This window comes from Lissotriton helveticus, chromosome 8, assembly GCF_964261635.1.
Source record: "Lissotriton helveticus chromosome 8, aLisHel1.1, whole genome shotgun sequence".
Classification (NCBI taxonomy): domain Eukaryota; kingdom Metazoa; phylum Chordata; class Amphibia; order Caudata; family Salamandridae; genus Lissotriton; species Lissotriton helveticus.
Window position 1 is genome coordinate 741,291,329 of NC_136069.1, and position 18,986 is coordinate 741,310,314.

Consider the following 18,986-nt stretch of genomic DNA (forward strand, 5'->3'; position numbering starts at 1 on the left):
ATCCATACATCAATTTACCATAGGGAGCACTTGCACTGTGGCACTGGACAGCAGTGGCACAGTGCCCAAAGCATCTACAACCAGCAAAAACACATGAGGCCACAGCAACAAATGGAAGGGAGACCCACACCAAGGAGCCAGGTCTAACACCAAGGGAATGACTGAAATGCTCCTCACCTTTCATCCATGGCTGGGGGACGTGTAGGAAAATGCCTTATTATTGGCATGGTTTACCTCATTTTGTTAGACTGATGCTGCTGTGTTTTTTTTTCACTCTGCAGGCTGGGACACTACTAACCAGACCACAGTGCTTATGCTCTGACCACTACAACATTTTGAAAATGGCCATTCTTCTCTTTCGCAAATGTAACTTACCTAGAAGTCCCTAGTATATGGTACAAAGGGTACCTAGAGATTGTAAGTTAAATGTAACTAATGGGCTGCAGCACATATTATGACAGCATTAAAGTGCACATACAAAACATGACTGCAGGTTTGCCACCAGTAAATTGGCAGTGCAGGTTTAAACTGGAACGTCAGCCTGCCAAAATAACTCTTTTTCACAGGACAAAACACTTCTTTTAAACATTCATACCCCTATGTAGACCTTAAATGCTTATACCAAAAAGCGGGGTGCATGATATTTAAAAGTAGGGAATGCTCATTGTAATGGCAAATATGTCCTAACAGTGACAATGCCCTAAAAGCCATTTTGATTGTAACAGGGTTTGCTGTACTATGGGAAAGCTTTGGCTACTTTATTAAAGTTAATACAACTAATTTCAAATAAGAACCAGAAAAAAAGTGAATTCTTTAACTTTTTAAAATATTTCTTACAGATCCAATTTATTGATAAAGTCAAAATTGTAACAAATATTTTACAAAAGGTACTTTTAAAACGTTACCTCAAACCTACCTAAAGTCTCTGGAAGCCAGTGTGTCTGAGCTTCTAATTTTCATACAGAAGCTGAATAGCTCTGTGAATAAGTGTGCATTGACTCCCAGAGCAGAGGCAATAGGCTGGTTTGTGGAGGCATCTTGTTCCTCTGATGAGTTGACCTTTCAGGCAGTGCCCAGAAATTGGATTATCTTCATAGAGGCCTGCCCTGTCACAGATAAATATAGCTCACACCCGGTCTGCCTCCCTATTGTCCTCCTAGCAAGCAAGGCACCAATTCCAGTAGGGGTGGAGCTGCCCCCAGAAACAGTTTGAGTAACCACATTTTAACGGTTTGCTCAATTCCCTGGCCAGATCTCTAGGGTAGGCATAGGATCTCTGCAGAGGGGAAGAACAGTTCTGCCATCTTGGTGTTGGATAGATGGGCCATTGTGGGGGGATTGTTAGCATTAGGGCACACAGGAGCTGCTGCAAACAAGGGTTGGGCTACCCCTGGGAGTGTCCCTATTGATGGGGGAGTGGCAGTCTCCCCTCAACAAACATGCTATTGCCAGGGATAAATGTGGCACCCTTGGACACCCTCTTTAGAATACTGGTGGACCCATGGAAGAAAGAAAAAGAACTGCACCTTCATTTGTAACATGTCTTGGAACCCTAAGGGCTGGACCTGCTCAAACCGGTACCCAGGATAAAGAAGTGGACTCCAAGGGTTCGTTGGCTGACTGCCTGTTAAACTACAGCGATACAAAAGGGGATGATGGACGGAGCGCTTGAGCAATTCAAACACTCACCCCCAGTCAACTGATCTGGGTTTAATCCATCACCATTATTTAGTTCACTCAGCCACCCCAGTTCAGACATGGCTATATGCAAATCAGTTTGACCCTGAGCCTCATGGGAACAGTCCAGCCCGAACTGCCAAGCCATGTCTTCCCTGGACCGGAAACAAGCATCCTGGGACCGGTTTCGGATTTATAATCCTCATCAGCCAGGCTATCTTGAATCCAGTGGCCAAGTGAACAAGGGACTCACGTCTGAGCATGCCCTGCCAACTTAGGGCGCACAAAGCGATACAAAAGGGGATGATGGACGGAGCGCTTGAGCAATTCAAACACTCACCCCCAGTCAACTGATCTGGGTTTAATCCATCACCATTATTTAGTTCACTCAGCCACCCCAGTTCAGACATGGCTATATGCAAATCAGTTTGACCTTGAGCCTCATGGGAACAGTCCAGCCCGAACTGCCAAGCCATGTCTTCCCTGGACCGGAAACAAGCATCCTGGGACCGGTTTCGGATTTATAATCCTCATCAGCCAGGCTATCTTGAATCCAGTGGCCAAGTGAACAAGGGACTCACGTCTGAGCATGCCCTGCCAACTTAGGGCGAACAAAGCGATACAAAAGGGGATGATGGACGGAGCGCTTGAGCAATTCAAACACTCACCCCCAGTTAACTGATCTGGGTTTAATCCATCACCATTATTTAGTTCACTCAGCCACCCCAGTTCAGACATGGCTATATGCAAATCAGTTTGACCCTGAGCCTCATGGGAACAGTCCAGCCCGAACTGCCAAGCCATGTCTTCCCTGGACCGGAAACAAGCATCCTGGGACCGGTTTCGGATTTATAATCCTCAACAGCCAGGCTATCTTGAATCCAGTGGCCAAGTGAACAAGGGACTCACGTCTGAGCATGCCCTGCCAACTTAGGGCGAACAAAGCGATACAAAAGGGGATGATGGACGGAGCGCTTGAGCAATTCAAACACTCACCCCCAGTCAACTGATCTGGGTTTAATCCATCACCATTATTTAGTTCACTCAGCCACCCCAGTTCAGACATGGCTATATGCAAATCAGTTTGACCTTGAGCCTCATGGGAACAGTCCAGCCCGAACTGCCAAGCCATGTCTTCCCTGGACCGGAAACAAGCATCCTGGGACCGGTTTCGGATTTATAATCCTCATCAGCCAGGCTATCTTGAATCCAGTGGCCAAGTGAACAAGGGACTCACGTCTGAGCATGCCCTGCCAACTTAGGGCGAACAAAGCGATACAAAAGGGGATGATGGACGGAGCGCTTGAGCAATTCAAACACTCACCCCCAGTTAACTGATCTGGGTTTAATCCATCACCATTATTTAGTTCACTCAGCCACCCCAGTTCAGACATGGCTATATGCAAATCAGTTTGACCCTGAGCCTCATGGGAACAGTCCAGCCCGAACTGCCAAGCCATGTCTTCCCTGGACCGGAAACAAGCATCCTGGGACCGGTTTCGGATTTATAATCCTCAACAGCCAGGCTATCTTGAATCCAGTGGCCAAGTGAACAAGGGACTCACGTCTGAGCATGCCCTGCCAACTTAGGGCGAACAAAGCGATACAAAAGGGGATGATGGACGGAGCGCTTGAGCAATTCAAACACTCACCCCCAGTCAACTGATCTGGGTTTAATCCAACACCATTATTTAGTTCACTCAGCCACCCCAGTTCAGACATGGCTATATGCAAATCAGTTTGACCCTGAGCCTCATGGGAACAGTCCAGCCCGAACTGCCAAGCCATGTCTTCCCTGGACCGGAAACAAGCATCCTGGGACCGGTTTCGGATTTATAATCCTCATCAGCCAGGCTATCTTGAATCCAGTGGCCAAGTGAGTAAGGGACTCACGTCTGAGCATGCCCTGCCAACTTAGGGCGAACAAAGCGATACAAAAGGGGATGATGGACGGAGCGCTTGAGCAATTCAAACACTGTTTGCATGAGGCACAGGGTTAGACTGATTTGCATATGGCCATGTATGAACTGGGGTGGCAGAGTGGGCTAAAGAACGGTGATGGATTAAACCCAGATCTCTTGACTGGGTGTGAGTGTTTGATTGGCTCAGATGCTCCGTCCATCACCACCCACTATTGTACCACTTTGTTCGCCATAAGTTGGCAGGGTATGCTCAGACGTGAGTCCCTTACTCACTTTGCCACTGGATTCAAGCAAGCCGGGCTGAAGACAGCTGAAATGCCACAAACCGGTCCTCAGAAGCTTGTTTCCGGTCCAGGGAAGGCATGGCATGGCAGTTGGGGCTGGACTGTTCCCATAAGGCACAGGGTCAGACTGATTTGCATATAGCCATGTCTGAACTGGGGTGGGTGAGTGAACTAAAGAATGGTGATGGATTAAACCCAGATCAGTTGACTGGGGGTGAGTGTTTGATTTGTTCAAACGCTCCGTCCATCATCCCCTTTTGTATCGCTTTGTTAAACTACAGAGGCATGAAAGATGCAAGAAGCTCACTTTACTGAAGAACCCAGCTGAGCAGTTCAACTGGACCCTGCTGTATGCTTCATCTGAAGTGAGTCTTGAATCCCAAGTGTTGTTCCTGAGGTCCCGGACCCCTTGGCTGGTGTTAAAATGCCCTCCCCATGCCCAAATTGTAAACACAGGGACATAGAAACTTTTTTTCAACTTTTCCTCCAAAGTACTTGCAGTAGACTTAGACTGCTATCCAGCCAACGCCATCGACGTTGAATGGCTGGTAGAATCCAACTTGATATTTTGTTGCCTAAAAGAGATCTGATTTTCAGAAAAGTTTTTAAGTCCGAACATAGAGTGCTTCATCTAGAGCAATGTGAGCCAAAGCCATTTGACATTGAGACCTTCTTGGGCACAGACACTGTACTTCACCGACTAAGAGCTTTCCTGCCTTCATCGATGAGTGTGCCTGGACCCTGCTCTCCAGCTACCCACCAATAACAACCGCGACTATGATCCAGCTTGCCCAAGCTAACGAGTCTTCGACAACCACCTTTTCTTCAGTAACATTTCTAAGTCCAAAGGTAAGTGTTTGACTGGAATCTACATGCCTTCGTATCTTATCTGCATGCCATTGTGGTTGGCTTCAAACCTTACAACTGTCCTAGGCTACTGAGACCAGTTGCCCATGGTTGGTGCTTTCCACATTTTGGCACTACTTTCATCTCAAACTTTAAACATTCATATCTCCGGTTTCCTTTATTTTTTTGTTGTTGTTGTTTTGGACTCATTTTTTCATTAAAATGTTCTCTATATTTGCAATTGGAATGGAATTTTTATTATGTTGTGTTTTTTACTTTTTTGGTACTTCTAAATGCTTTGTAAATGTTACTAAGTTAAGGCTGCCTGTTCTGTGTCATAGCTACCAGGAGTTCAGCTTAGGTTTAAATGATTGAAACCTTTACTGGACCTAACAACAGGAGTGGTTGTGTTACTTGTGGTACAATATCATCCAAACCAACTAATAATCCACTTTTTCACAGCCCGGAATTCCCAGGAGGACCAAGAGAAGTAGGTCAATGACAAGTATGATGGTATTAGCGAGACTGGAGGCCAAGAACTATGAGGTGGAGAAGAAGAAGAATACAAGGTGGAACAGAAGAAAGCCAGAAGGAGTAGGAAGGGAGCAGGAGCAGCAGGAAAAGAAGAAACCTTAAGACCAGTAGAGGTCTAAGACCAGAAACACGAGGTGGACCAGTCAAACTGGGAGAACATGGGCTATGAGGATGAAGTCAAGGACTAGGAGGTAGGGGACTTTAGGGGGGAGGAGGCGAACCAGAAGAAACAGGAGTCGAAAGAAGGCCAAAAGGAGTAGGGGGAGCAGCACCATCAGGGAAACCAAGACCAGCAAGCGGGCGAGGCCCAGGAGTATCAGAAACTATGGTCAGGAACCTGGAAGACTAAGAGGATCAGGACCTGTTAGGAAAATGAGGACCAAGTGGAGGAGAGAGGTCCATGAGTTGAAAGAAGGATGAGGAAAACCACCTGAAGAATAGAATCATCAAGACAAGGAAAACCAGTACACCAGTATATTTCTTGTGACAACTCCTTATTTACAGAGGCCATGCCTCCTTTAAACGGTACATAAGTATGCTCTTTAGGCCATACCATCTCTAGAGATCGCCACTCTGGATTATGATGGCACTGCAGTTTTCCTCTTGCTGCCAGTTGGTTTGAATGAATGCACTGTTTACCAGTCGCCCCTCGCTGAAGAGATTCAGGCCCTGCTCCCTAATAGAATCTGTTTGCAGCGCATGACTGATGCTCAGCTGAGGGGTGGTGATGCTCCCTTTGCTGGGATCCAAGAAACAAGCTTGCAGGCATGGTCCCCTAATAAAAAGGTCTCACGCACTGATGTATTTTGGACAGAACAGTGAGTGGCTTGAGGTGTGTGTTATAAGGAGGGAACTATCCATGCTATATTACTTCAGCGTCACCACTGCCAGTTGTATTCTCACGGGATTTAACACTAATTCACAAATCTATTTCAATTCTTTTACATAATCACTGAATCAAGGAGAAAATAATGAAACAAATTGTCCTGGACAAATGTGCATAAATTCCACCTTGAACCATTTAATTCATGATTAACTTGCAGTCTATTGATGCTGTATTTCATCTGATGTGTTTACAAAAAGGATAGTTTGTAGTTTCGTGTGTGTTAGATTTCTGTCCTATACAGACACACAACCCTCCTTACTCAGGTAGATGCAAGGGCCTCCCACCATAAAAGCATACAGTGGTTCAGGCAGACAAAATATGTATTATTCTCATGTTGTGCTACAGAGGATATTGGGTGAAGAACAATGTGCAAACTGCACCGTCTTGCAAAGCGAGCTAAGACAGCTCAGTAGGTTGAATTGCGTGCTCAGTGCGTGTTACAACTCTCAAGTTTTCCTGAGTTCATACTTTCATCCTTTCTTTGTAAACTATACAAAGAGAGCTAGTTCAAAAATGATAATGTGTGCTGTAGGTCCTATAGATTGCTCCGTCTCTTCGTTGAAAAAAAAGTAAGGGCTTTGCGGCGGCCCCTGGCACTAGGCCATGAGAGGCGTAACATGCGAGTCCTCGCCCGTGATTGCTGAAACAGCTTACTCACCACATGAATCCGTCAGACGTAGAACGGTCAGACACGTGCCAGTGTGTCACGGACATCATGAGCTCTTCCGAAGACCTACAGTATCCCAGGCTGCTCCTCCAATACAGAGATGGATTTCTTGCCTCTAAGGTAGGCAACTCTAGACTTCGCAGAAGTATATCTAACATAGCTATTATTTACATTAGAAATTATTTCTCCTAACCAATACGGTCAGAAAGTAGACATACTGAGACAAATAGTAAATATGTTAATATGTTTTTGCTATATCAGCTGCTCAAATTTATAAAGCCAAAATAAAAGTAACTGTTTATTTGACCCTAAAGTCTGGCGACTAACACAAGTTCCTACTATTTATCCTGCGTTGGATGCGTCGCGTGACCAGCAGTGATAGACTGTGCACGTGTCCGCCTTGCATCCTCCGTGATTCCTAGGCTTAGAAACAGTGCAGGAGAGGATGCGAAAACTCGAGAAGACAAAGGACAGACTGCGATAAAGTGGACAGGATGAATAGATAGTGGAGAGGGAAAGCGGACAGATGTGGGTTAGAATGAAAGAGGCCAATTATGCCAAGAGGAACCAGGGCAGACTTACAGAAGACCAGAGAATGGACAGACTGCCGTTGAAGCGGCCACGTTGACTTGAAAGTAGGCAGCGGAGAAGAAAGTGGGCAGGCTGGAGGGAGAAATGGCAAAGTAGCAAAAGCGGGCTGAGGCGAAAGTGGACACATTATATTAAAAGCAATGACTCACTCTCGAGGAGGCGTGGAGACTCGGAGGAAGAATGGGAAAATGGTATCGGGGCTTAGAATTGGGGGATAGAGAAGACACCGAGAGAAAAATGAGCAGGCTTGTGCTGGGTAGACAACCTGGAGGACGAAGGCATGCTTAAGTGAACACAGAGAGTGGCAGGATTGTGGAGAAGCGAGCAGGCTTACAGAAAAGCAGAATTGGTGTAAGAATGGACATACAGAAACAGTGGTGGCTGGTGAAGTTTGAGTGAGGTGGGCTGGGCTAGGCCCGGGGTAGGGGGTTACTCTGGTAGGCATGCCATTTTTTAGGAAGCTAGTCACAATTTCCTGTGCAAATGTTATTTAACAAAAATGAGTTAAAAAGATGTAGCTTGTTGGAGTGTTTCTACACTATATTCTAGCCTCATTTACATTATGCAGTAAACAAAGGAGGAACATTGACATGTAATCACACTATACTGTACTGACAATGTACACAAACTTGGAAAACACAATGTGCATGCACAGTATGCACACAGACTGTACAAACCCTATATAACACACAGGCATGGCATCAAAATAACTGTACATTAATAATAAGCGCACATACCGTACTCAAGCATAGGTCACATGCAAATATTCCGTATACAGAATGTGTATGCACACTGAAACTAAATAATCCAGTTTTATTCTGAGCACAAATAGCATTGTCACAATATATACTCTAAAAAATCCTCTACCAGCTCGTACCGATCACAATATGCTGAACAAATACGGCATGTAAACACACAGCATTCCCAAAATCTGCAGGATACACACTGAGTGCAGTTATGCATGCATGCCGACTGTTCAGCACTTAAAAATGCAACAAGCAGACCTAAATAAAAACAAGTCCCTTTTATTTTAATATGCACACACACAACTTGCGCCCACAAACTGGGGTGAGGTTTTGCCCATGCAGAAAGCGCTCACAGCATCTAACAAGGCGTGGCAGGAGACTGAGGCTGCCAAGCTGCTCTTAGAGAAGACAAACATAAAGTATTTTAAAAGTCAATAAAGAACATCAACTACACAGATCAAAAGTCTTTAAAGAAGACTCATGGATATCCAATCATCCCTTAAGGAAAAATCTGACATTAACTTAAGGTCTAGTTAGAGAGATTGAACATAAAATGGGACAAACTCTATTGCTCAAACGCAAAATAAAACACCAAACTTTGTCTCGCTCGTTACCTGAAGCCAAATACACATATTAATTAGACACTGAAGGGCACAGCTTTCAGCCAGGGATTTTCCAGCTGTTTACACATACTGGCTGAAGGCGACAAGAAAATAGATAAGTGTCGACCTCGGACCTGGGGATCCGGGTTCGAGTCTCGGTAACGACGCCAAAAACCTCCTGTGATTCTGGGCAAATCTCTTAATCTCCCCGTGCCTAAATTGAATGTGTGTCCTCATGTAACGTAACTGGTGCTATGTAAAGCGCTCTGATACCTGATTCGGGGCCATATGTATCAAGCTAATTAGCATTCGCAAAGGCTGAAATTCTGCGAATTTCGGCCTTTGCGAATGCTAATTTGACAAATGGTATGTATCAAACATGTTTGATGCAAAATAAGGAATAGCAAAATTTGCAATTCCTTATTTTGCAATTGCTTTTAAGGAATCGCAATTTTTGCGATTCCTTAAATGCAATGGGCCTTATTTATGAAGGCCTTGCGCCGCCGCTGCGTCACTTTTAACATGGGAAAAAGTGACGCATCTGTGGCGCAAGGCTTTCATAAATGAGGCCCAATGTATCAAACAAAAAATATTCAAAAATGCCATTAAGGATTCGCAAACGTAATTTGCGAATTCTTTTCAAAAAGCTTTTTTCCAAAAAACAAAAGGTGCCATATGACGCCCATACATGCCCTTAGGGCATGTATGTGCGCCATATGCCCCCAAATGTCTTTTTCAGGGGTGCAGCAGGGTGTTCTTGAGACACCCCTGCACCCTTGAAGAAATTCCTAATTTGCGATTAGCTAATTGCTAATCGCAAATTGCACCTTCATTCCTATGGGCCTCCTGGCCCATAGAAATGAATGGGTAATTTGCGATTAGCAATTTGCTAATCGCAAATTAGGAATGGTAAAGAATCGCTATTTAATAGCGATTTTGTACATACATACCGTTTTGCGAATTCCAAATAGCGATTCCTTAAAATTCGCTATTTGGAATTCGCAAAACGGTAGTATGATACATATGGCCCTCAGTTCGGGTCTAGTTCGCGCTACATAAAACTCTGCAAAAAAAAAAAAATGTGACATTAGCATGTGTCCATTTAGAATAACGGCTGTTGATGTCAGGTCCACACCAAAGACGTCCAAGGACTGCATTTGCATTTGACAAATAGAGCTGAGCAACAGATAGAAATAAACAGTTTACTTGTTGCATTGCCCCATCAGACAAAGATGATCGTAATTGGATATCTGGCTGCTTGAAATTGAGTGCAGCACAATTCTTTTCTTACCTGATATATCTCCATGTAAAGTGACTAAAGGTACCCCAGGTTAAACTTTGAGCACGTCTCTATGTGGAAAATGTTTTCAATATAGTGGCGTCCCCAGCCTCCCATTTTAACTCTTCGTTTATTAGGGTGCAATAAATTATTAAACTTTTTCGGGAAGTGACAAATATTTATCCAAGTGATTCAAAGTGATGTGTTTATGTCATCCGGCTCACTGACTTGATTTTTTTTGTAGAGCTCAGAATAGGAACTCCTCAAGCGTCTCTGCAAATCCCACAATGATAGTGAAATAAAAACAGCTGCTGCCTTTCAAACCCCTCCAACAGCATGAATGATAGAATAATTATGCAAGCAACAAAACGGGCATTACTTTTAGCAGGCCAGGCCTCCAATAACTACAACAAATCAAATCGGACACTTGGCATTTTTTGAACATCACTAATTGACATAGTGGTACGCTTCAAGACACACGAGTCGGCGATGTGGCCGACTCCTTCACACGACTCCTTCACACAAACACACGCACCTCCAGTGCGTAACACTTTGTCCTTCATTCCACGTCCCATGAGTTTGTTGCTGTCAATAAATCTGAAGACATGCCATAGCTCAAATGGCGGCTAACTGTGGCTCGGGAAGCAAGACTCCTCGAGTCTGCACAGTGTGTCTTCAAAATCGATGACAAACTGCACAGACTCGATTTCTTGGCTTCCTCTCTGCATTCTGTACCACACCCTGTACCACCTATAGTAAGTTGGAAAAGGGTGTGGTGACAATGCACTCCCCTCCTTGATTGAAGTGGATACCAAGCGCAACAGGGCTTGAGACTTAAACACCCAGGGCTAACTTTATCCTCATGTCATTAGGGGGTGGAGCCTGGTCATGGATGCAGTGTCTTTGTCGAGGTGATGACCTCACAGGCCTCAGGGCTGTGAGGTTTTCAGCCCGGCAAATACTCTAGAGTTGGACCCGACAAGGAGAGCATATTTAGGGGAAGGCCCAATAACATGACGCCTTCCGAAGGCGTCATGTTATTGTCACCACAGCAATAAGTACTGGGAGTAGGAGTGTACAGCAGCTCAGTGCGTATTGTGAATAAGTTTAGCTTTGCTTCTGTTCAAAGCTTTCTTTTGACCGTGAATGTAAAGGGGTCGGAGCCTAGACGCCCTCTACGAAAAACCGCCGCTGTATGGAAATATAAATGGTTAGAATTCAAACAATGAGGCAAAGTGTGCAGGCTGATGGGAAATGGGCAGACTGCGGATATTGAGCAAAATGCTATAAAAGTAGGACATACTGGGGGGAAGAGGGCAGGCTTAGGGGAAAGTAGCAGAACTTGTCGGAAAGTCTTTGGGAAAGCAGGAACATTCAGGGGGAGAATCAGACAAGCAGGCTAAGTGGTACGCAGGCAGGGTCGCTACTGGGTACATTGGGGAGCGAGCAGGCAGCCCTCCAGGGAGAATGGGCAGGCATTGAGTAAGTAGAAAGGCAGAAGGAAGAACTGGCAGACATTGTTTCAGAGCTTCCATCAGTGCACCTAGAAGGAATGCCACCGAAATCTTGCAATTTGGGGGGGGGGGGGGGGCACATATTCCTGGGTAGGACTGTGGTGTAGGCAGGGGAATTTTCTCCATAGGGACATTGATCTCTGACTGTACCTACTTCACACATACACATTATGTATGCCACCACAGGACTGCCTCTCCTGGCAGACAGTAGGTGTACCGTTTATACTAGAAGGCGTGATTTATTGGCGACCCGCAGCTAGAGCTGTTTAAATTAAATGAGCATGTCAGGTTCATCAGAATTTTGCTTCTGGTCAGCCCAACAAGTGTAGTTCAGGCTGGCCCTTCATCGCTGTCAGGGAGCTGGGGAAGCAAAGACTCAGCCCCATGGTTCTTAGATGGAGTACTGTGTTCGCCTGTCCTAGCTGTATACTATTATAAACAGCATGCAAGCAGTGCTTTCAGTGGGAGAGATGCATGCAGCTTAGTTTCACTTTCCCTGCCTGGCATTCATTTCTCAGCTCTTCAGTGTGCATTGTGGGTGGATTTCAAAGAGTCAGCCCACGGGTATGCAAGGAAGATCAACTGCTCATTACGTTATTTGTTTATTTATTATGTTTATTTATTATATAACATAATGTCTTGAGTCTTATGTTATGTAATGGTACTCAGGAAATGGACTCCAATATTGTTGATTGTGTTTGTGCTGTGTAAAAAACTGCAACAAAAAAAATGAATGATGTAAAGGTAGCGCAAGTACCCTATAAATGCCACACCATATTTGAGTGTCACCATCCGCCACTGAGTAAAGGCATTTTGTCATATCTCCCAGAGGATTAGGTAGAAACATTGGTGTGTCGGATGTCTCACACATGGTATGCACGGTATTAGCACAGCCCTGCCAAGTACCACACCTTAGGGATTAGACTAATGCATTTTAATACTGTTGTTTGCTTCACTACATTAAATTGCACTATTCATGCATCTTATAGTGCCCTGGGGTCTTGCCAGGGAACACTCTAGTATGAGAAGCTGCAGTGCTGCGAGTGCCCTAGCAGTGAGTGCGCTGTGCTTCCAGAAGAGAGTGCACAGTGCTGGTGTCTTTTGTTTATTTTCATTTAACACATCAGTGTAAGGAATTGGGTTGTTGGTTGAATGGGGTGTAAACCATGGTTAAGTGGCAACCATAATCCTTGTCAGGGTAAGGCACGAGCACACCCCAATTTAACCTGTACATGCCCACTTGGTAGCTTGGCACAAAGCAGTCCGGCTTAAATCAGAGGCAATTTGTAAGATACTTGTGCAACACTTCAAACAGTAATACTGTGAAAACACACCACAAAAGGAACCCACAACCGATTTAGAAAAATAGAGGCCTTTTTAATATATGAAAAAAAACTAAAATGGTTAAAATCCAATTAGTTCAACTAGAGATATTGTATTTGAGAGCTTTTAGTGAATTTAGCACTAAAAACACAAAGTTCTACTAGGAATATCTGGATGCGCTGGACCGGGACAAAGCATACAATGAAGGGCAGGCAGGCCACATGGACCCAGTTAGGCCCACTGAACAGAGTACCTTAAATCCTGGTTGCGGAGCATTGCATTGATCTCCATCGCAGATGCGCCGCACAGCAGAAGTGATGCGTCAGTTCTGAGATGAGGCACGGCTGGGGTGCACAGTCCTGTTGCATTATCGTCAAGGATCCCATTGATGGGACTTGTGATACAAAGTCTGGTATTGGGGATGCGGTGAGCTGCTGGCAATGCATCGGTTCTGAGGAGCTGCGAGGCTGTAATGCGAAGTCCAACATTGCGAAAGAGGCTTCCATCAAAGAGAGATGCAAGGACCTGGGCTGTGGAACCCTCGTACCATCAGGAGTGATGTGTCTTTTCAGAGGACAGAGGAAGCGATGCAGGTCTTTGTGATTGGTCTAATCAACGCAGGAGTGTCGATGCATCGATGCTGCTTGGGGATGCGCCACTCAGTGGAGGAGATACATTGGTTCTGCTCGGGCATGCATCCTTCAGCAAAGAAGATGTGTCACTTCTGCTAGCAAGCACCTTATGCCCAGCTCCAAGGGTCCAAGACTGGGGAGGCACCACTTGGAAAGGTAGATTCACAGATGGCATATTCCATGTGCAAGTTTATTCGAATGTATAAATTATTATTAGAATATACATTTTAAGGAAGAAATAAGCGACAAGTGCCATGGTAATGTTTTGTCCCTGATGCTTTAGATCAGTAGTCCAACCAACTTGCTTTAAGAGTCACTTTGGGTTCTGGATTCAATAGATACATGTCCATTACTTCTCACCCAAGCAAGAGGGCAGTAGGCAACAGGTCAGTACAACATAGCAGGGGCCCGCCAGAGTGCAGCGAGGCAGTCCTACAGCAGCACAGCAGACTGTCTTCCTGGCAGAGTATCGAGAGGTATCGAAGTGTACGGAAGTGGTGGTGTCCAAGGTCTTTCTTTTATACACAGTTGTACAGTTGAAGCGGGGAGAAGCTTTTAGTGACTTGCCTTTGAAGTGCACAGATTCCCGCACTTCACTACCTTGACTCAAGACTAACTACATGGGGTACACAGCCCTTTGTGTGGAGGCAGAACATAGCTTATTCAGGTGTAAGGGAGGCTAGGCCCAGCCCATCTTGCCAGTCATGGTCCACTCAGTCACAACTAAGCTCCGTTTGCGTTTGGCTGTTTAGGAGGAATACACTAATCCCAACTGCCTACCACACACAGTCATATGGCCAGAGACAGTCTGCAGGCACCAAATGGCTAAGGCATGAAAATTACGACTTTCTAAAAGTGCCCTTTTCAGAATTGTAATTTAAAATACGATCTTACCATAGGTTAGGATTTTAAATTAGAATTCCAGAGACACCAAAATTGAATCAATTTTATCTTCCCATCTAAAAATTGCATTTATAAAATGTAATAAGGTAATCCCAATGTTGTCCTATGGGAGATATAGGCTTTTCAATAGTGAAAAAAAATGTAAAACATTTTCACTACCAGGACAGGTAAAACCTAAAAGTACATGTCCTGCTTCTTAAATATATTGCACCCTGCCCAATGGGCTGTCCACTGCCTACCCTAGGGGTGACTTGTATGTGTTAAAAAGGAAGATTAGGGCCTGGCAAAAGACCTATTTTGCCAGGTCCAAATAGCAGACTTCAGGCATGTTTAAGGGACTACTTAAGTGGGTGGCAAAATCAGTGCTGCAGGCCCCCTAGTAGCATTTAATTTACAAGTCCTGGACACTTATAATACGTTTTTACTAGGGACTTATAAGTAAATTAATTATGTCAATTGGGTATAAGTTACCACGTGTGGAAGAGAGACCGTGTGCACTTTAGCACTAGTTAGCAGTGGTAAAGTACTCAGAGTCCTAAGCGCAGTCAAAATGAGGTAAAAAATAAGAGTGGAGGAAGGCAAAAAGTTGGGTGGAATTTCAGTAATCATCCACAATGCATCAAGCTGAGCTAGTGTTCGGGACTCTGTTTAGCATACCAAGGGTCTTTTGAGTGTCAGCATCGCATAGATAAGCAATATATTTTGACCTGGCTGGGTGTCCTCATGTGGATTCGGGGGGGGGGGGGGGCGACACTTTGCATGTTGCTTTTTTCTGGCAAGGTTACTGCCCCGAACTGTGATCATGCAGGTGATTGGTCACAGAGCACAGCTCATGTGGTGGACAGCCTCTTTGTTTTACGTTGCCCTGCTGCCCTGCCACCATTACATTAGTGGTGCCTTTTTTAATTGTCCATGCACAAATGTAGAGGAGGTCACGCTCATTGGTAGGTAGTGCTCTTTCAAGTCTTGACTTGCCCAGCCCCAGTGTCTCAGCAGCCCCTTGAATCTGACAGACATCAGTGTTGTGGCCCAGCTGGGATAGATGAAAATAACTTGACATGACCTCCCACCCGTCTCCTCGTGTGTTGGGCGGGTAGACACTGAGGTCACAGGTGGTGTATTAACACCAAAGAATTGTTCCCTGTCTTTAAAAGATGGCTACGCTGACATGTGACTGGACAGAATGGAACCACATGGCGCACATCAGAACAGAGTCACAGACCCTCAACTCTGCCCCAGTTTGACAGACTTACAGCAGTATACCTTACCTGCTGTTGTCCACTTGTGTGGATGGTGGGGGGCAAGGACAGACCCCCGGCTTTCTAAGGCACTGCTCATCTGGCCAGCGTATGACTGCCAGTGGCAATGGGCTGCAGTGAGCTCAGAGGCTCTCGTCTGGTGATTCATCCTCAGAAGCACTAAAACCCTCTGAAAGGGTCAGCGATATCAGCATAATGGGCTCCTCCACCAGGCATTCAGGCAATTAACAGACAAAAGCTGTACTGTGGCTAAATGCGAAGATTTCAAACACGGTTTTTTAACTGTATGCTTAGGCCCCCTGTCACTCATGTGTGTGGCTGTGTTGCAGGTAGCATTTCATAGGGCTGTGGGGGAGAGGGCACCGAAAGAGAAAATTGTGGGAGTCAATTCTCATTCCAATGAACTGTTGTGTTTTGGGTGAGCGAGTTCTCTTTTATTCAGTTCCAGCTGGGCTCAACTCAATGCCTCACTCAAAGAACCATCAGAACTCCTTTTGTTCGAGTGTCATCCTGGCTTGGGCAGCCTAATTGGAGCTGAATACCCTGATGCCAAGGCCATAAAAAGAATTCAGCATGCCACTTCACAATTTATTAAATTATGATTTGGAGGCAGGTTTTGATTGTCCACGATGTTTTTCACAGATATTTACACATTGTTAGAAGGTAAGAGATATCTGTCTAAATGAATGATTTACAAATAACTATTTAAACAGCACTCACTAGGAAAAACAAAGAAAAAAATAGTAGGGATCCAAAGTTATGCACTGCAATCTGCATGCAGCTCCTTGATGCCAGTTAGTAACTCATTGAGCTAAAATTCAATGTCTCTAATCTGTGACCAAAACAAAAGGATCTCTCAAGCATAAGCTGGACTGTTCCCAAGAGGCACTAGGTCAGACTGATTAGCATATGGCCATGTCTGAACTGGGGTGGTAGAGTGAGCTAAAAAATGATGATGGATTAAACCCAGATCAGTTGACTGGGGGTGAGTGTTTGATTTGCTCAAATGCTCCATCTATCATCCCCTTTGGTATCGCTTTGTTCGCCCTAAAATAGTAGTGTAAGCCCAGACGTGGGTCCCTTTCTCACTTTGCCACGGGATTCAAGATAGCCTGGCTGATGAGGGTTATGAACCCGAAACCGGTCCCAGGATGCTTGTTTCTGGTCCGGGGAAGACATGGCTTGGCAGTTCGGGCTGGAGTGTTCCCATGAGGCACAGGGTCAGACTGATTTGCATATGGCCATGTCTGAACTGGGGTGGTGGAGTGAGCTAAAGAATGATGAGGGATTAAACCCAGATCAGTTGACAAGGGGTGTTTGATTTGCTCAAAAGCTCTGTCCATCATCCTCTTTGGTATCGCACTGACTGAGCTGTCCACATAAAATACAAATCTGTGACCTGCTTGCTAAGCGTGGTCCTTTGCAGCAGGCACATTAACCCTTCATGGTCTTTTATAACTAGACTGCACAGGGAAATATCTAGCAAGTGCATTGCCCATCAGACCACCAAATTGTCTAGTGTCAATCAGTTTTCTTTATCAGGTGGTTTGCAGCAGTTTTAAGGACATTTTTGAGCTTCTGTTTGCTCAAAAGGGGAACTCTCTGATATTTATCTCTTTAAATGGACTTTATTGCTTTCTTTTATTTGTGAGAACGTGTCACTCGAAATGTCACACATTTGCGGTAGCATGTCACGTATAAGTGGTCTAGAAATGTGGCAGCTATGTTAGCACAGTAATGTTCCTTACACAAATGTTTATGCGGACCCCTCCAGAGGAACGGCTCGCCATGACTCACCTTTGGATTACTCTCTCTGAGCTTTCTTCCACTTCTGCATTAATTCTGCTGAGCTCAAGTGAAATTTGTCTGTTCCTTTTAATAGCTTTAAATCTCGGTAGCTACCTTGTTTGGCTGGGTTTTTAAACCATGCCCACAGGTTCTTTAGGCTTTGCATTGGGAAATCAAATCATTTTATGATGAAGACACCACTTTGGTTGTGCTTTATGTGATCAAAGTATCCTGTTTTATAAGAGGTGAATGGAAACTAGCACCGAACGCTGTCTGCACAGCGACGTCAGGGATTCAATCAATCAATCAGGAGTTTGTTAAAGCGCGACTACTCACCCGTAAGGGTCTCAAGGCGCTAGGGGTGGGGGGGGGGGGGTGCAGGTTCCATTCCATCAAGGAGGGGGTCTGTCGAAGAGCCAGGTTTTGAGGTTTCTTGCGAAGATGGGGAGCGATGTTGTCTGTCTGAGGTGGAGCGGAAGGGCGTTCCATGCTTTGGCCGCGAGGAAGGAGAAGGAGCGGCCTCCCGATCTGGTCTTTCTGGTGCGGGGGACCACAGCGTAGGAAAGCTGGGCTGATCGTAGGGTCCTTTGGGGTGCGTGGAATTTGAGTCGACTGTTCAGGTATGCTGGTCCGGTGCCGTGGAGGGCCTTGTGTGCGTGGGTGAGCATCTTAAAGGTGATTCTCGCCTCGACGGGGAGCCAGTGGAGTGTGCGCAGGTGCTGGGAGATGTGGCAGTGTTTTGGCAGGTTGAGGACCAGTCTTGCGGCGGCGTTCTGGATGTTCTGTAGCTTGCGGATGAGGTTTTTGTTTATTCCGGCGTAGAGTGCGTTGCCGTAGTCGAGTCTGCTGGTGACCAGGGCGTGAGTGACTGTCTTTCGGTGTTCGAGGGGGATCCATTTGAAGGTCTTACGAAGGAGGCGGAGGGTGTGGAAGCAGGAAGATGAGACAGAGTTGATCTGGCGGTCCATTTTGAGCTCGGAGTCCAGGATGATTCCCAGGTTGCGTGCGTGGTCTGTGGGGGTTGGCGGGTTTCCGAGGGCGGTGGGCCACCAGGTGTCACTCCAGGCGTCGGGGTTTGGGCCCATGATGAGTACTTCTGTTTTGTTGGTGTTTAGTTGTAGGCAGCTGTTTTTCATCAATTTGGCGACGGCTTCCATGCCTTCTCGAAAGTTGCGTCTGGCGGTGTTGGGCTCGTTGGATAGGGAGAGGATGAGCTGGGTGTCGTATGCATATGACACGATGTTGAGTCCGTAGGTTCTGACGATGGGGGCAAGTGGAGCCATGTAGACGTTGAAGAGCGTCGGGCTGAGGGAGGAGCCCTGGGGGACTCCGCAGGTGATAGGTGTGGGGTCCGAGAGGAAAGGGGGGGGAGTCTGACACGCTGCGTCCTGCTGGAGAGGAAGGAGCAGATCCAGTCAAGGGCCTTGTCCTGGATTCCTGCATCGTAGAGTCTGCGTATTAGGGTGCGGTGGGAGACTGTGTCGAACGCCGCTGATAGGTCGAGGAGGATGAGGGCTACTGTTTCTCCTTTGT

The 18,986-nt window shown here is 45.8% G+C and overlaps 2 protein-coding genes across 3 annotated transcripts in view; one reads left to right on the forward strand and one right to left on the reverse strand.

Moving 5' to 3' along the window:
- Nucleotides 1–18,986, reverse strand: part of LOC144772893 (uncharacterized) — an 80,751-nt gene that overhangs the window by 19,169 nt on the left and 42,596 nt on the right. The window lies entirely within an intron of this gene.
- The window catches only part of LOC144772894 (acetylserotonin O-methyltransferase-like), a 755,766-nt gene continuing 743,614 nt past the window's right edge, over nucleotides 6,835–18,986 (forward strand). The window contains exon 1 of the mRNA XM_078657566.1: nucleotides 6,835–6,936. Coding sequence (XP_078513692.1) covers nucleotides 6,865–6,936 — 72 coding nt within the window. The 5' untranslated portion in view covers nucleotides 6,835–6,864. The remainder of the gene's footprint in view (nucleotides 6,937–18,986) is intronic.